We start from the raw sequence: 16,243 nt of genomic DNA on the forward strand, positions 1-16,243 counted from the left end.
AGCTGGACATGTAGACAGTGTGTGGAGCAGCCCAACTGGGTCTCTAAAACAAGCAATGCTCATTAATTTTTGGGTATAGACAGTGGATTCCACATGGTCCACTTGCTAAGGCTGCTGAGCCACTTGCAGATGATGGCCAAGAGGAACAGAATACCCTCATGCAGCAATGTTGATGTCCTGCACCTCAGTAGCGTAAAGGTTCCCTCAGAGCCTTCAGGGGCAGTCAAGTGAGGTTAATGGGTAAGGAAGGCTTCCTAAGAAAGTGGGAAGTAGTGGGAAGGTTTCCAAATGGAGACAGCTCTATTTGGGGCATCCAGTGCTCAACCCCGGGTGTTGTCGTGTGGGGACTCGGACTAGCAAAACCAAACCTCTGATTTTTTTGTTTTTTAAGAAGTCAGGAATCTGGAGTTGTTTATTAAATCTCCTATTTTTCCCTCAGTGTTGCTAATTTAGTTTTTTTCTTCTCTGTGAGTCAGCTTAGGCCAGGTACTACCGGTTTGTGAGCCCCCGCAGAGTTTTCCAGGGCAGGATTTGGAGGAATATTTGGGCAGAAGATTAGAACTAGTGTCAAGGGTTAGCCTGAGTGGCATTCTGGCTGGGTCCACTGGTCATGGCTTCCCAGTCCTCGTGGCTTATTAAACTGACTCATTAGAAGTAAGGTGTGGCAATTGACGACCTCATTCTCTGACGTTGTAATCATTTTTCCCTCCACTGCCATCCCTTTTGCTTCATGCTTGGTTGACACAATGACCTGCGTCATCAAGGGTGTGGGAGGTAGGGGTGTGCGTGGATGGAAGCTCCAGCAATTGAAAAGAATTTCTTGCTTTTAAAAATCATCATCATGAACGCATTCACAGTGTTTTCAGACAGTCCTTCTTTGGGTCTCCTTTGTTTTGTCTTCAATCCGAAATACCTGAAAGCTAGTTTCCTGGCCAATTAGCATTCTGTATGGTTCAGTTGGCTCATGGCAACCAATAATCACAATGCCATTTGTAGATCACAGTTCTGTTACCCAATTTGGGCTTAAAAGCTGTAGGGAAAAATTATTGTGAAAAAGAATTTTTGTTTGGGCATAGAAAGTCAATACAAATTAATTTCAGATGAACCTAAATAGACCTAATAATAAATTCACCAAGCCGATGCCTATTAAAATGAAAATGTCTTAAGGCTTTCTGTGAATTTCTGGGGTTGGGGATATTTGGATCATAACTTTGTAGTAATGATACATTTTACAAAGGCCATTTCTCTTCAGGCTAAGAAGAGTGAAAGGCTGAGACAAGTAGATGGAAAATTCAGATATAATAGGCTTACTTCTGAAGTAAATGTTTTTATTTAGAATCCTTATATTGACAGACTTCCTTTCTCTAATTTTCTGAATAGCTGCTTAAGTCTAAGTTATATTTAGCCTATGTAAGCAGTCACAGACAGAGAAATCGACAAATGTTTGCAGATACCTATAAATATGCTGCATGTGGGTAGCACTTTTCAAAGTCTTGAAAGTGACTTAAACAGCCTCTTAAATTGCAGCAGCACAGCTCGCTCAAGGTTTGTAAACTCAGTGGAAAGTTGTTGTTTTTGTTTTCCTGGACTGATGCAAGTCTGTATTGCGTAATCTTAGAAAAGAGACCCAAGCCTGTGTTCTTTGGATGAGAAATTACAATGTTATGGAATTGGGGTCCCTCTGCAAAGTAATCATTTCAACAAGAAAATTTATTGTCTACATATTTCCAAGGGTTAGGGCCCAAAATTGAGTAGAAAGGGAATAATACATCAAAATTTCAACTGAAGAAAATTTTAAAATGTTCATGTGAACTGACCGAGATTAACCAATACTGCCAGAGCACTTTCACCCATATGATCTACATGTTAACTGCCTGATGATATAATGATAGAAAGACATATACAACAGCTATTTTTTCTGGCAGAGAGCCCTGCTGTAAACCTGGAGATATTTAAGTGACATATCTCAGCCTTGATTCTGACTGCAAGGATAGCCAGAATAGCCATTGACTTGCATAAGAGATTTCTTCTGCATGCATTGCTTTTCCTGCCAGCTGCTGGGGTTGAGAATTTTGCATTTGACACATGTAAGCTTAAGATGGAAAAAATTTAAATTGGGGAATACAATAAAGTACCAGAATATTGTCTTGTTAGCTTGTAGGACAGACATTTGTACACATATGAATGCAGTTGTTGAAGGATGGAGACTCATTTGTCATGTCAAGAAAAATTAATCCTTAAAAGCATACATATAACTCTAAAGATTTCTAAAGGAATGAGAATTGGCCTTTTGAGTTTCCTCTTTTCTTTCATTATATGCTTCAAATCCTCTGAGGCAATATGCTTCTGTATAATACTATTCTTGAGCTCCTGGTAAAAGTGCCAGTTCTCCCTCCCCCCGCCAGATGCCTTCTCTCCTAAAATCTAACAGCTGACTGGTGTCTTGTTTATGTTTTAGTTACTTTTGTTATTTATTTCTTCCCTTTAATGCTGTACTGAACAGGAGCCATGAGAAGCAAACAGAGCTTCTTTCCTTTGAGTTCATATTCTCTAGGATAGGAAGAACTGGCAAATTAATGAATGAATAAACTCTTGCTTTTCACCTGTCTAATAAATACATGTTTATGTCTTTTCATAATGATTCACCCTTATGAATAAGTAATCATTTAAAGTTTAATTTTAATTTACACATCAAGAGATGGAGATATAGAATTGTTTAGGCTTTTCTCTCAATCTCTCTCCCTCCTTGGTTTTCAAGATGAAGCAAATTAATTAATGTGCACTTTTCAATTGAAGAAATGATTGAGACCCAGCTGTGTCTGTGAAATTATAAGTTACAGTGCAACACTTGGGACTGATTAATACTTTTTTGGCATGAAGAAGAGAGACATAGGTATCTAATCGAAATGGTGTTCCAAAAAACCTAAGTTAGCAGTCTGTTTACAAATTAACTTTCAAAGACATCTAGGTTACTAAGTTTGACATTTCTACACACAAATCTTAAATGATTGATGGACTACTGTAAAATAGCTTTGTTCAAAAAAGATAATCTTTGGCAGGCTACTTCAAAGAGTTTACTGCTCTAGAAAGATGAAAAGATATCCTCATTTTACATTAATTTCCATGATAGATCAAGCTTATTTGAAATATGCCTGAGAATTAAGTGATATTTACTGTATCATGAGTCTTTTTTTCACTGTATCCAGCAGTCCCACATGGAATTGTTTTTATTTCCAAGATTTAGGAGAATTTTTCTACACATAAAGAGCTTCATCAAGAAAATACAGATGGGTAGAACAGTGTAGCTGACATTTTTATTCACTACTATTTCACTGCAAGGAAGGATTGAGACTAAAATATATAGAGATAGGACTTTTTAAAATCAACAATACCGTTTCAGAATGTGGTTTCAGATTCTCCTAGTACTAGTCTTCACAGACTGTGAAAGGATCTGCCTACTTCTCTTTAAATATAGACCATGTGATTTTTATTTATTTATGTCTAAGTCACTGTAGGATGACATAAATCAGGGGTGAATATCTCAACTAAGGGGTCAAGCAGGTAATGGAAATTAGTAAACAGGACGTGATATAAATTGTGTGTGTGTGCGGGCGCGCGCCCGCATGTGTGTCTGTCTGTGTATCTGTGTGTTGGAGGTGGAGGTGTGGTGCCTAAGGGAAACTGTTACTTAAGTCAGTATGGCAGGTATTTTTACAAACAAACTGAAAAATCTAGATTCATATCAGAAATCTCCTGTTTTTCAGTATTGGCAATCATCTCAAATTTCTGAGTGATCCTGGGCTTGTCTGGGAGTGGCAGTCTTGGTATCTGTATGGAAAAATATTTACTTTAAAAAGGAAAAAACATCTTCTTAGTTATTCACATTTTTTTGAAAGCAGCATTTCATGATTGTGAAATAGCCCCTGTAAGAGCTTAAAGACGGCTCAAGATAAAAGAACTAAATCTTTGTCCCATATGGAAGGGCTCAGATGCGTGGTGAAGGAGATAGCAGTAGGCAACAGGTACAAGTTCCAAACACAAAAGTCAACAAACTTACCATGTAGAAGATGTAAAGCAGAAGCCTTTTTTTCTCTTGAATTTATCTTTAAGGGTATTTCATTTTATGTCTTTGAACTGACTTGGAAAAAAATGTTCTTAACTTTTTGGCAGGGTGAAGTAGAGAAATAAAGTCTCCCCGCTGAACTACTATGAGGTCAGAAGCCTTGCTGCTATATTTCACACTGCTACACTTTGCTGGGGCTGGTTTCCCAGAAGATTCTGAGCCAATCAGTATTTCGCATGGCAACTGTAAGTACCCACAGTCTCACTCACTGTCTCTTTGAGAACATTTTGGCCTGAACCAGCCTAGCAAAAAATAAAAATTAAAAATGAAATAGAAAAAGTGTCTTATTAGTTATTTTAACCTCTGTACATGGCAAAGGTGGATAATTCAGGTCTAGTCAAAGTGACAGGATGACTTTTCTATAACTCCATCAGACGTTGTTGTGGGGACACGTGGGAAGATTTGAAACATCCCTCGAAACACTGATGAAGTCTCAGTTACTACATGGAGGCCATGGTGTTCATGCCTTAAAATCAGCTCTGTGGGACAATATCACTGTTATCTGGGTGTTGCCAGCATTACACATCTTTAAATATAATTCCATAGATAGGGATTGTTGCAAGATATGAACAATAAATCATGACTGTTTTTGAGTACTTCAGAGAAAATTAATTTTTTTGGACTTAGAAGTTACATAGTTAATAGACTGGGATAAAGAGTAATTTTGAATTTATAGAGGGCCCATTTTAACTGTTAATAACTTTCCTTTGGTCTCTGCTTCGTTGTCAGGAGTAGATACTGACATGATTCAGTTGTCTCCTCAAAAGAGGAAAGTCCTGCCTGTGCGTTGGACGGAGCATTCAATTTACCACTTCGTTTTTCATGCCCTCTAAAAGACTTAAGTATTTCATTACAGTAAAAATGTAAGAGCATTTTTTTCTAAATATCTCTTTTCATAGTAATTACCCCAAAACAAACACTGAGTGAACCATACAAAGGTGTCTAACATTAATATAGAATACTAAGGAGATCCACATATTGCCCAGTGTTCTTTCTGGGTTGGAAGATGAGGTAGCAAAACTGGCACACAACGATTCGACAGTGCAAAGTCTAAGGTCATGATTAAGGCCAAATGGTAGTTCAAGATCATCACTCCTGAAAGAGTCCACCGAACTCAGGGTCCCAGACTTAATAAACACTTACTTATTTCCATTTGAGGTAAGTTTTCTGTCTTGGATGTCAAAGTATAGAAGGGACTCCAGCCCAGATGTGCTGCTGAAAACCATTCCTCAATGGTCACTTAAATCCATGATCATAGAGACATTTGAATTGTTTTAGCAATCTCCTTGATAAATGGGTACATGAAATTTCAAAGCAGTGGAAAGGAAAGCACAAGATTATCTTATTCCAAGCTCTCTATTGTGAATAAAACATACTAAGTCTCCCTGATAAGATACCCACTGTGAGTAATGTTCAGATAGAACAAGGGTGTAAAGTGAGGGGTCCAAGCATAAATCTGTGAATGGTTTTCTGGTCATTATTTATACCGCCACCGCTCTCCAGAAAACAAGTGCCTTTTAAATGTGGCCCATCTTTCTTTCCTCCTGAGTTTCTCTGGAGGCTCTCCAGCACTCTGGAGATTGCAGGTATAAAGGGATGTTGAGATGTAGGTATTTTTAAAGGTCAGATCTCAATACAAATTAGCCACTCTCAGCCAAAAAGAACTGTAGGAAAAGAGAAATATACTCATTGACTCACCAAGTCAGGGAAAATTCCTGATCACCTGACTGGCTACACTCAGTTTGACCCTGTCCTGTTAAAGCCCACATTTCTGTGAAATTGTTAGCCAATTGCTTTACTCAAGAGTGAACTTCCCACAGTTCCTAGAATGCCAACCAACCTCTCAGGGCTGCCTTCAATAGTGGATTATTCCAACTGGACGCCTGTGGAGACTGTATTTTTCTTCTGGCTCCTGGACAAGGGCTCTCGCCTCCAGACCACATTGCATTTGTGGTGATTGATGGGAAGGCTGCTTTGAAATAGTTTTGTCCCGAGACAAGATCTTTGGCAGACTGCCCCCTCAGGCTTAGCTCTACAGAAGATGAAAAGAAAACTGTGGAAGAAAAGAGCACCTTCATGCAAAGGGTTCACTAGCAAGTTGAGCCCTGAGAAAGAGGGACAAATCAAAAATTGTGACACTTAGAAATATAAATCCAGGCTTCTTCTTATCTAGAAATGAAAATCTAACTTGATGAACCTTAAAGAGCACTCTTCTATCATATATCCTAAAATAACAGACTCAAATGGAGATGGAAAATGGTGGCATGGTCTGACCTAAACACGGCTTTCTTTTGTGGCCTGTCCCCTCCCCTCCCTACCCTGGCAATTCCTGGCTTGATTTGCTTTTCCTTTTTTGCCCCTTCTCCTCTTTTCACAGATACAAAACAGTATCCGGTGTTTGTGGGCCACAAGCCAGGACGGAACACCACACAGAGGCACAGGCTGGACATCCAGATGATTATGATCATGAACAGAACCCTCTACATTGCTGCTAGGTAAGGGGCCTTTTCCCCAGAGCTTCCGAAGGCCCAGAGTCCTCAATTTACCAGCTATACATCATTTTTAAGATCTTGAGGTTTCTAAATAGAGTATTTAATTTAAAGGCTCCTTTAATGTGTCAAGTAATCATTATTTCAAAATTGTCTGCGTCTGTTTAACCCTATGTGGATTTAAATAGAAATAATAGCATATTGGGGCACTTACACTCAAATAATCCACTGTTTCTTTTGAACAGATAGGCAAGTATTTATTCAAGCACCCATTTGAATGCTCTGCTCCTCAATACTTGTTTGTTTGTTTGAGACAGAGTTTTCACTCTTGTTGCCCAGACTGGAGTGCAGTGGTGCAATCTCAGCTCACTGCAGCCTCCCTCTCCTGGGTTCAAGCAGTTCTCTTGCCTCAGCCTCCCAAGTAGCTGAAATTATAAGCATGTACCATCACACCTGGTTAATTTTGTATTTTTAGTGGGAACAGGGTTTCACTATGTTGGTCAGGCTGGTCTTGAACTCCTGGCCTTAGGTGATTCACCCACCACGACCTCCCAAAGTACTTGGATTACAGGCATGAGCCACCTCATCTGGTCTAATCCTTGTTTGTTAAATTAAGTTGAATGTGTAAACATGTATTATACAGGACGAATGTAGGTGTGTCTATTTAACCTATTTGTATTTTTGCAGTTAACGTATATATCATTGATAATATATATCATTACTTTGAAAGAATGGCAATGACAACCAAAGAAAGCATAATATATATTTTAGAAGGTTTTTATTTGGTTTTAGTAAAAAAAAAAAAGCTCATCCATTGGGGAAATGTTACTTAGACAGACTGATGTCTTAAGGCTGAATGGCATGGTAAGAATACTGTTCAAAGAGTGCTGGAATATATTCAGGCTTTTGTTCTAATTCTGCCCTTAATTTAGCGGGACCACAACTTCTCTGGCCAGAAGTATCCCCTGCCAAGTGAGAGGTCGTATTTGATGACCTTAATTAAGTCCCTTAGGATTTCAACAATGTATGTTCCTCCATTTTGGGAGTGTGTAGCTATTCAGAATAATTCCAAATGAAGAGCAACAGGGAGCACTATCTTATGGTGTTCCCTGTGGTCTTTCCTGGCACTACACTGTTTAATCATTTCACACTGGGGAGAAGAAATGGAGTTTATGCTGTTTTTTGAGATAGGGTTTCACGTCTGTCACCCAGGCTGGAGTGCAGTGGTGCGATCTCAGCTCACTGCAACCTCCTCCTGCCCACCAGGGTTAAGGCAATTCTCCTGCCTCAACCTCCTGAGTAGTTGGGACTACAGGCACATGCCACCACACCCAGCTAATTTTTGTATTTTTAATAGAGACGGGGTTTCACCATGTTGGCCAGGCTCAAACTTCTAACCTTCAAGTGGCCCACTCACCTCAACCTCCCAAAGTGCTGAGATTACAGGTGTATGCCATGATGCCTGGCCTAGAAATGCAGATTATGTTTCTATATGGCATAAGGAAAGAACAAGTAAATAACAATAGTGGTTGATTCTTCTAAAGCACTTAGATGTTCTGAGGTGACACGCTTTGCAACATAAAGAAAAAAAAGGCTACCTTAAAACTGAGAGTGCCCCTAACTTGACCACAGGGAGCAATGTTCAAATACTTTTTGAAAGTTTTACTTTACAAATACTTACATAGTGTATACAAGTATGCTGTGCGCATACCATTGACAAACATAGCTGTAGGTTCTTTATGAATGTTAATTCATCCAATTCTGGAAACGACCCTATAAGAAGGAGCTATCATTATTCCCATGTCTTATAGGAGGAATCCAAGGGACAGAAAGGTGAAATGATGGGGTCAAAATGACAGAGGCAGGATTTGAACCAGGGTGGTCTTGCTCTAGAGTCCATGCTGTCACTCGCTGTACTGTGCTGCATACTAAGGAATAGAGCTGATACTGTTTGTCCTGATAATGTCCTTCTAATCGCTGTTGCCCAAGAACATGGTCATTATGGGTATTCATTATAAAGCATTTCAGTGAAATGCTCAGTAATCCCCTCTCTGATAGAATACCAGCTCCTTCTTAAATGTCATTTTTATTTTCCTAAATGTAGTAGGATTAGAAAATGACATTTGCACTCAATTATCTAAGGGCCGATCAAAACAAATGATAAAATATTGAATCTGTGAGAAATAGGTTGACTTAAGAATCTCTTGTGAATTGTTCACTTTGCAATCTCTTGTGAATTGTTCTCTGGGGGAAAAAGTGGTGTAACAGACTGCCCTGGTATTTGATGATTTAGCAGGGTGTAGACTGCAGGTCCCAGCGCTATGAGTGTTAGGAGCAAGGTCCTATGCAGACTTAAAAGTGATCATTATTCCAGCTCATTAGAACCAAGACAGTTTTTATTCTAACTCCTCACCCCAAGGAAGGAAAGGAAAAGAAGAAATAAGATTAAAAGAAGAAACACATTAATTTTTTTGAAACTATCAAATAAACGCATCATTCATTAAAGGTCAAGTTTGTATCACTGTAGCATTGACATGTTGCTTTTCACACCATATACAGCCACTTCCTCTCAATATACACCCTTAGAAAAATTCCTGAAGGAGTTCTGTGCCCACCATCTTTAGGGCCTCTTCTCTTAATTTTACACTTTATTTTTATACTTCCCAACTTTAATTCACTTTGATTTTACACTTCCCAACATTGCTGTGAGAGATCTGGGTTTCTAGGCAGCAAGTAACACAATTTAAAGCTAAATCCCCGCCCCCCGCCCCCCCCCCCCCCCCGCCCCAGGCTCAAGCCATGGCAACACAATGCAGTAGTTCTTGCTGGAGGGGGAAGAGGAAGTCCTAGGATTAAGTCAGTTTATGTTCAAATAACTTAATTCAGGAAGAACAGAGTGTGAGGCCTGGGATGCATGCACACTCAGATGGTTGGGAATGACCCCTGGTCTGTGGTTTACCATAAAGCACCATTTTTGTTTGCGAGAGCCATGTGAGGTTTTAGATATGGAAAAAGATTGTCATTGTCCAAGAGAAGATTTCATTCACAGAATTCTATGTTTAAAAGGCTTCCCAGTTCTTCTAGACAATTGGTGTCAGCTATCGCGAGCCAACTCCCATCCAGAACCCAGGGGACTGAGTGAGGGTTGGTGGCAAGAACCCCTTTCAATTCTGCTTTATTATTATCCACTTTGTAAATTCCTCTTCTTTTTTAATCTCTAAACTGCTAATTAACATAAACAGGCCATGCCAAAAGGGGGCAATCTGAGAGCTTTCTGAGGAGCTGCCAATGCATATTAATCAGTTGTTCATTTACAATTCATATATTCAGCTTCAACTTAAGTTTTGAGGGGAAGCAGGCAAGGAAAAGCCTCCAGTCATCTCAAACCTGATACCAAAGTAATAGGCAGTTCCATTCCAATAATGAGTCTGACCACAGCACCACCAATAAAGTCAAACAAGTAATAAACAAATGCAGTAAAACTGCCTTGAAATTAAAGGGCAGGGCGATTCTGGCAGCCTACTGAAGTTTGAAGAAACTTCCCAATTCAGCAATTTACAAAACAGGCCCCTATTCCTCCACCCCTTACCACGCCCTCCTCCCCCACACCCCTCCCTCCACACACACACACTCAAGTAGCAGGCAAGGGAGTTTTCTAAGCCAACTACCCTTCCCGCTCCTTTTATTTTCACGTGAGACGGCCTGTTATTTTTCTCTGTTGTGTTTTCCCTAAAACGAGAAGCAAACAGATTTCCCAAGAACTGAAAAACATTTTATATATATATTATAGAAGTGAATCCAGCAAATAATTTCTTTCTTTTCTTCTCCCTGCTTTTTCTTTTAAGTAACAAGGGGGCTTAAAAGTCTGCATGGGAGACTTGAGGTCCTGGTTTAAAGCTGTGGGTAATTTTCCAGCCCCAGGACTTCCTGCATTTTCGAAAAAGTCAATGTTATTTCAAGGGAAATGAGCTGTTTTGCTTTCCCTCACTAGCCCCCCATCTCCTCTGTTGAGTGCAGTTCTTTTCTTTTCTTTCTTATGAATTCCAGACAAAAACGCCCTTGTACCCAGCTCACACAGAAGGGGATGTTTAAATATAGCCCCACACCTGAGCTGCTGATTCTTTCCTCCCTTCCAAAGCTAGATTGGCAGCAAATTGTAAAGACAACCAAATTCTCAGCAAAACAGGAAGGTGAACAGAAGCAAGAAATGTAAACTTTATCTCAAGTACATTTTAGACTTCAATTGACCATCATTATGAGGAAAAGAGTGGCTTCTGGAAATAATTTTACCTTTGTCATCTTCCATCCTGTCGATCAAATAATCAAAGTTAAGATGGAAATATATTTTTAAAAGAAAGATGGAGACGGAGATCAGTTTTTTATTAGCCCTCTTGATGAACAAATGTGCCATGTTGAATACCAAGTATTTGGTACGTGTATTTGAAGATAGTGAAAGGGCACATGAATTCATTTGTGTTTTAGTCTTTGGGCCAATTTAACTTTCAGAGCCCTCCCTTCTGAGCTACATATATGCAGATGCTGTAGTTGTAGTGTCAGAGAGAAGAGCTAATACAGGGAAGTTTCCATGAAGGTGTCCCTTAGAGCACAATGCCGTGATTTATCAGAAGGTGCTAAATGGGATCTGGAGACATCTCTCCAAGGCGGCACTCTTTTCTTCTTGCATGTGGATATCATGTTTTTCTAAGAACATGGATATGGGCTCTTCTGTCCTGATAAGACATAACTCATTAAGCCGAAAATGAACTGTTTTGACTCTGTATTTGACCTTATATTATTTTTCTTTGTCTATAGGGACCATATTTATACTGTTGATATAGACACGTCACACACGGAAGAAATTTATTGTAGCAAAGTAAGTTGTTTTAAAACCATATTTGCAAAATAAAGGACCTTTGGGTAGTTTTTGAACAGAATATGTATTTTAAGTGCATTGATTAAGATTATGTGGCTAATCGTAATTTAGAGATGGCAACGTGCATTTTGTGAAATCCTAATTAGGGAACAGGTTAGGATTTAATACATGTTCAGGAATAGTTATGTACTTCATATTTTATTCATCAAATATATGTGTACATACACATTTTGGAATTTTAGGTAATTTGTACATTTCTTTAATAAAACTATTGCTTCATGTATCAAGGAAATCATCAGTTTTCATAAGTAAAATTTTGTTCCACAAATGTATTCTACAAAGGTTTCAATGTTCTATTTCCATGTCTTGCAGTATTAAGTTTGATTTGGCTGTTGTGGTTCAGGAACTTGATCATTACCCATTTCAGACAGACGTAAAGTATAGCCTAAGCTTTCCTTATAACTCCACATGGGGATATTTTAGTTAATAAAACCTATGCTGTAGAAGTAGAAGATCCCTTCAGTCCATTAGTCTATGGGAAGGAGTATAACCTGAATTAAATCTTTGTCCAGCTGGAGTGAATGTCCTCTTTATGTTTAAGAAAATGACTTCCATATTTTAAGAAAAAAGCCTTCTTTATAAAAATTGATTTATCAACTGAAAGGAAAGGGCAAGGACATATATTTTATCAAAACGATCATAATTTAGCAAATTAATCTGGAGAGTTTACATGAAATTTCCACACTGTTATTTTTTTTTTTTTCCTTTCTCCTTCATCTTTATCTCAAACAGAAGAAGACCATTTTGTGGTTTAATGAATAGATAGGAGTTCCAAATTAAACGAACGTTTTCATCTGGAATCTTTTGTTGTCATGGTGAATTCATCATGGAGAAAGGGTGCAGAAAGCTTTCAATAAATAAAAAAATGTTCAGCCTTTAGCTTCCCCAAGGGAACTCTTACTTCTAAAATCAAATGCAACAACCTCCGGGCTCTAATTGATTTCTTTCTTGATCCCTGCAGAAACTGACATGGAAATCTAGACAGGCCGATGTAGACACATGCAGGATGAAGGGAAAACATAAGGTAGGCAATTTTCATTTCTCCTGCAGCTGCCACTTTGGGTTAAGTTTTTGACTGTTATCTTCCGCCATAGACCATGATGTAGAATGGATTGTGCTTTTTCCTTTTTCGCCCAGTAATTGCTTTTTCCATCAACTTATTGAAGGCTTTAATTTGCAAAAATAGTTTCCTTTTAATGTGATGAAACATTACAACAGCTGCTAGGCCTGCATCATGAACTACTTAGACGCACACAGGATTATGGACACAAAGCCGGCTGCCTGGAGTCTTGTGAGTGCACTCTGATGCCCACCTCTGCAGTGCAAGGCCCACAGGGAATCTGGGGAAGAGCTCATAAAAGGCTGCACAGATATGCAGGGTTTTGTGCCTTTGGTCATATAACAACATAAAAACACACTTCAGCCAGCAGCTTTGTACATCAGGGAAAGCTGGGGCATCTGGCATTAAAATTAATATGCTGGGAGGTTGGCACTTCCAGGTTGGCCTTCCTTTTGTGAGATAAAGTAAACACATACTCTTTCATTCTATGTCTTATTTTTATTTACTGTTGAAAGAGTAATGGTTGATGTCGGCATCATCTCTGGTTCACACCAGGAGGAACTTGACCTTTTAATGGGAGAAATGCTCAGCCACCTCCATTTTAACCTTACTGTCAGCTGACCATGGCATACAGTGAAGAATCAGTTTCTGTATTGAATGGACATGATACAAAACAGTTTGAATTATTTTTCAGGATGAGTGTCACAACTTTATTAAAGTTCTTCTGAGGAAAACCGATGATGCATTGTTTGTCTGTGGAACTAATGCCTTCAACCCTTCCTGCAGAAACTACAAGGTAAATGCTATTTGTCGGTTGGAACCACACTGCCAGGAGGCATTTCATAATTTACTGTGATTGTACCTGCAGCAACCTAAGAGGGGTAATTCAACACCACCTGAGTGCCTCTCAGTTGTTCAACTTAATGTATTGCTCCACATGAGTGATCCTGAGCAGGCTTCTAAGCTTCCTGTTTGTTCAGGATTGATTGACACATCTTTAAAGAGCCTGCCTAGCAAAGTTAGTTTCTGTAAGACCCTTTTCTCTATTGTTCAGAAGCCTGCCATACTTACCAGGTACACCATGTGGATTTCCCCTCTCTCTATTTCTTTCTCTCTCTCACCCCACTATCTACCCTCTGAGCACAAAGGCACACTTATATGGTGAGAGATTTCTATTCTAAAAGGTATCTCAAAAGCATGCCATTTGAAACTGTAGACTTTCCTACAAGAACACGGGAATTTAATTCCATTGAGCACTCAGCTTTCTTGACCACAGCCTTACTTACCTTGGTTTTATGTGGGGGTTGGGGGGACCCTCTTAAAGAGTTAGTAAATCTAGCTGGTTTTGATGCAGCTAATAGAAATGATGAAGGAGCAGGGACTTTGCCAGCCATGGAAGCAGAGGTGGCAGCGATCTCAGGCCTTGGCTGCACCACTGTTAGCTTTCTTTGTACATCCTCCTGCCAGGCTTTCTCTCAGCAAACATGTACCATGTTCCTACTGTGGCCTAGTGCTGAGGTTGTAAAGAGAGATAGGAGGCCTCCACCCTTCAGGAAGCCAGGTAGGGAGAAGAAAACTACAATTCCATAGGGCAGCTGCCATGGTTACATCACGCAATGAATTATGGAAGCACAACACAAAAGTTCTTGCCATACATGAGGAGAGGAGTCTGGGAAAGCGTCAGAACTAGGTAGATGACCCCCTGTCATCAAACTATCCTACCAGTTGTTCTCAAACCTGGAACACAAATACTTCCGCCCTTAAGAAACACAGGCTCTACAAGAGATCACATCTGTGATTGTCCAGAATCTAACATAATGACTCCCAAACAGGTGTTTAATTAATTTTTGTGAAGCATTGAATGAGGTAATGCCTAACCTTTGTCTTATAGGATAAGGAGAAGTTAGCCAAATGAAGGAAGAAAGGCGTTCCAGGTAGCAGGGAACAGCATGAATAAAGGCAGGGAGTAAGAAATGGCCTGTTGAGCTTGAGGAACCTCATTTGGTTCTGAATTGTGGGACTGTGAAATGACAAGTGTTAACAGAAAGAAGTTTGAGATGTAGATGGCCCTAGGGATGAGGGAAGAGAATAGATTCAGGAAATACTGAAGTGACAAAAACTGGTAGGATTTAATAATTGATAAGAAGCACAGGATAGAGAGAGAGGCAAGTCAAGAATGACTGCTAGGCCATCTCTTGGTGACTAGATGGATAGGGCGGCCACCAATTCAGACAGGAAATAACGGAAGAGCTGTGAGGTTGGGATCGGGGGAGTGTGAAGATAAGGGCTCCGTTTTGCACATTATGAGTGTGCCAGGCACTGTGCACAGCACTGCTTATGAGACATGCATAGGGCTATCTAGCAAGAAGATGGATTGGTAAGCTTTGATTTAGAGAGAATATGGGGAGAAATACAGATTTGGGTTCCATCATCATAAAGTGAAACCCTAGGAGTGGGAAGAATGTGAAAAGCAATGATGGGCTGGAATCAGCACCAGCAAGCAAACCAGAAAGACCCCCTGCCTTTTCTTGGCACGAACAGTGAAGGGAGGGTCTGTTTGACCCTCATACTCATCTTCCTTCTTACACTTGGAAATGGGCACCAACAGGGCCAGGATTAGGGTGGAGACAGCGAGGGATGTGGCTCAGGCATAAAATAGAAGGGGTACCAAAAGATTCAGTAATTAAGTTAGATTCTTAATGCAGCATTTTAAACAAATCAAAATTAGTACATAAAGGTCTATCATAAACAAAAGATCAAATTTTTAACTATAGAGGCAAGATCCATCAGTTTATAATAGAGGTAGCCATTCTAGTCCAGTATTTACTCTAGCCAGTGACAGCATACAGCTAAGGCTTCAACTTTCATTTACCACGTAATATTCCATCCCTGTTTGTCGTTGTTTAGGACTCATTAAGATTGATGCTTCTAACAAATCCCAAGGAATTCCTTAGCTGGAAAGCTATGTTTTATGACAAATCACAGGTTTTCTTGGCACTTGATATACAGGCCATGAGTGGTCTGGCTTATTCTTCCTGCACATGGTCCCTTTCCCACGACTGTACACCTATGGCAATGCCGTCACCTCTCGCTTGTTCTAGCCACACCTGCTAAGACATGCTTCCAGGAGCCCAGGCCTCTTAGAAGCCACAGATGAGCTGTTGTTCATGCTCAGTTCCCAACAATATGCCTAGCACTGTGAATGGTAGTAAGAACCCTTAGCACTGCTCAGAAAAGTGTATTTTTAGACTCAGGGCACAGCGTGATATTGCTGATCATATGGGACATAATGTATTTGGCTGCAGGGAGAATGACAGCTTCTCTCTTAAGTGCTTTTTATCAACAGATCAGGACAATGGTTCAAAGGGAAAACAATGTCCACTCTTCCACTGAAACACCCAAGTCTTATCATAGCACACAAGCATTAAGTTGATTAGAGTGACATGAAGCAAGAGAGTGATAAATTTTCAGTATGTGCCTCACTGCCATGCCCTGATCTATATTAATTTTTATAACACAAGTAAGCTGGGTCTTTGTATACTTATCTGTACCCGATAGTGGTTTAATTTCCCAGGAGCTGCTGTGAATTCTAAGATTTCATGACTGCTTCAAGGGTTGGTTTTTACTTCATGGAAAGA

At 39.7% G+C, this 16,243-nt stretch overlaps 1 protein-coding gene across 3 annotated transcripts in view; it reads left to right on the forward strand.

Annotated features, from left to right (window-relative positions):
- SEMA6A (semaphorin 6A) overlaps positions 1–16,243 on the forward strand; it is a 129,334-nt gene that overhangs the window by 64,989 nt on the left and 48,102 nt on the right. For all 3 annotated transcript variants that reach the window (XM_035291048.3, XM_035291049.3, XM_035291050.3), the window contains exons 2-6: positions 4,171–4,308; positions 6,501–6,618; positions 11,425–11,485; positions 12,507–12,569; positions 13,300–13,401. In XM_035291048.3, the coding sequence (XP_035146939.1) occupies positions 4,209–4,308; positions 6,501–6,618; positions 11,425–11,485; positions 12,507–12,569; positions 13,300–13,401 (444 nt within the window). In that variant the 5' untranslated portion in view covers positions 4,171–4,208. The remainder of the gene's footprint in view (positions 1–4,170; positions 4,309–6,500; positions 6,619–11,424; positions 11,486–12,506; positions 12,570–13,299; positions 13,402–16,243) is intronic.

This window comes from Callithrix jacchus, chromosome 2 (assembly GCF_049354715.1).
Source record: "Callithrix jacchus isolate 240 chromosome 2, calJac240_pri, whole genome shotgun sequence".
Classification (NCBI taxonomy): domain Eukaryota; kingdom Metazoa; phylum Chordata; class Mammalia; order Primates; family Cebidae; genus Callithrix; species Callithrix jacchus.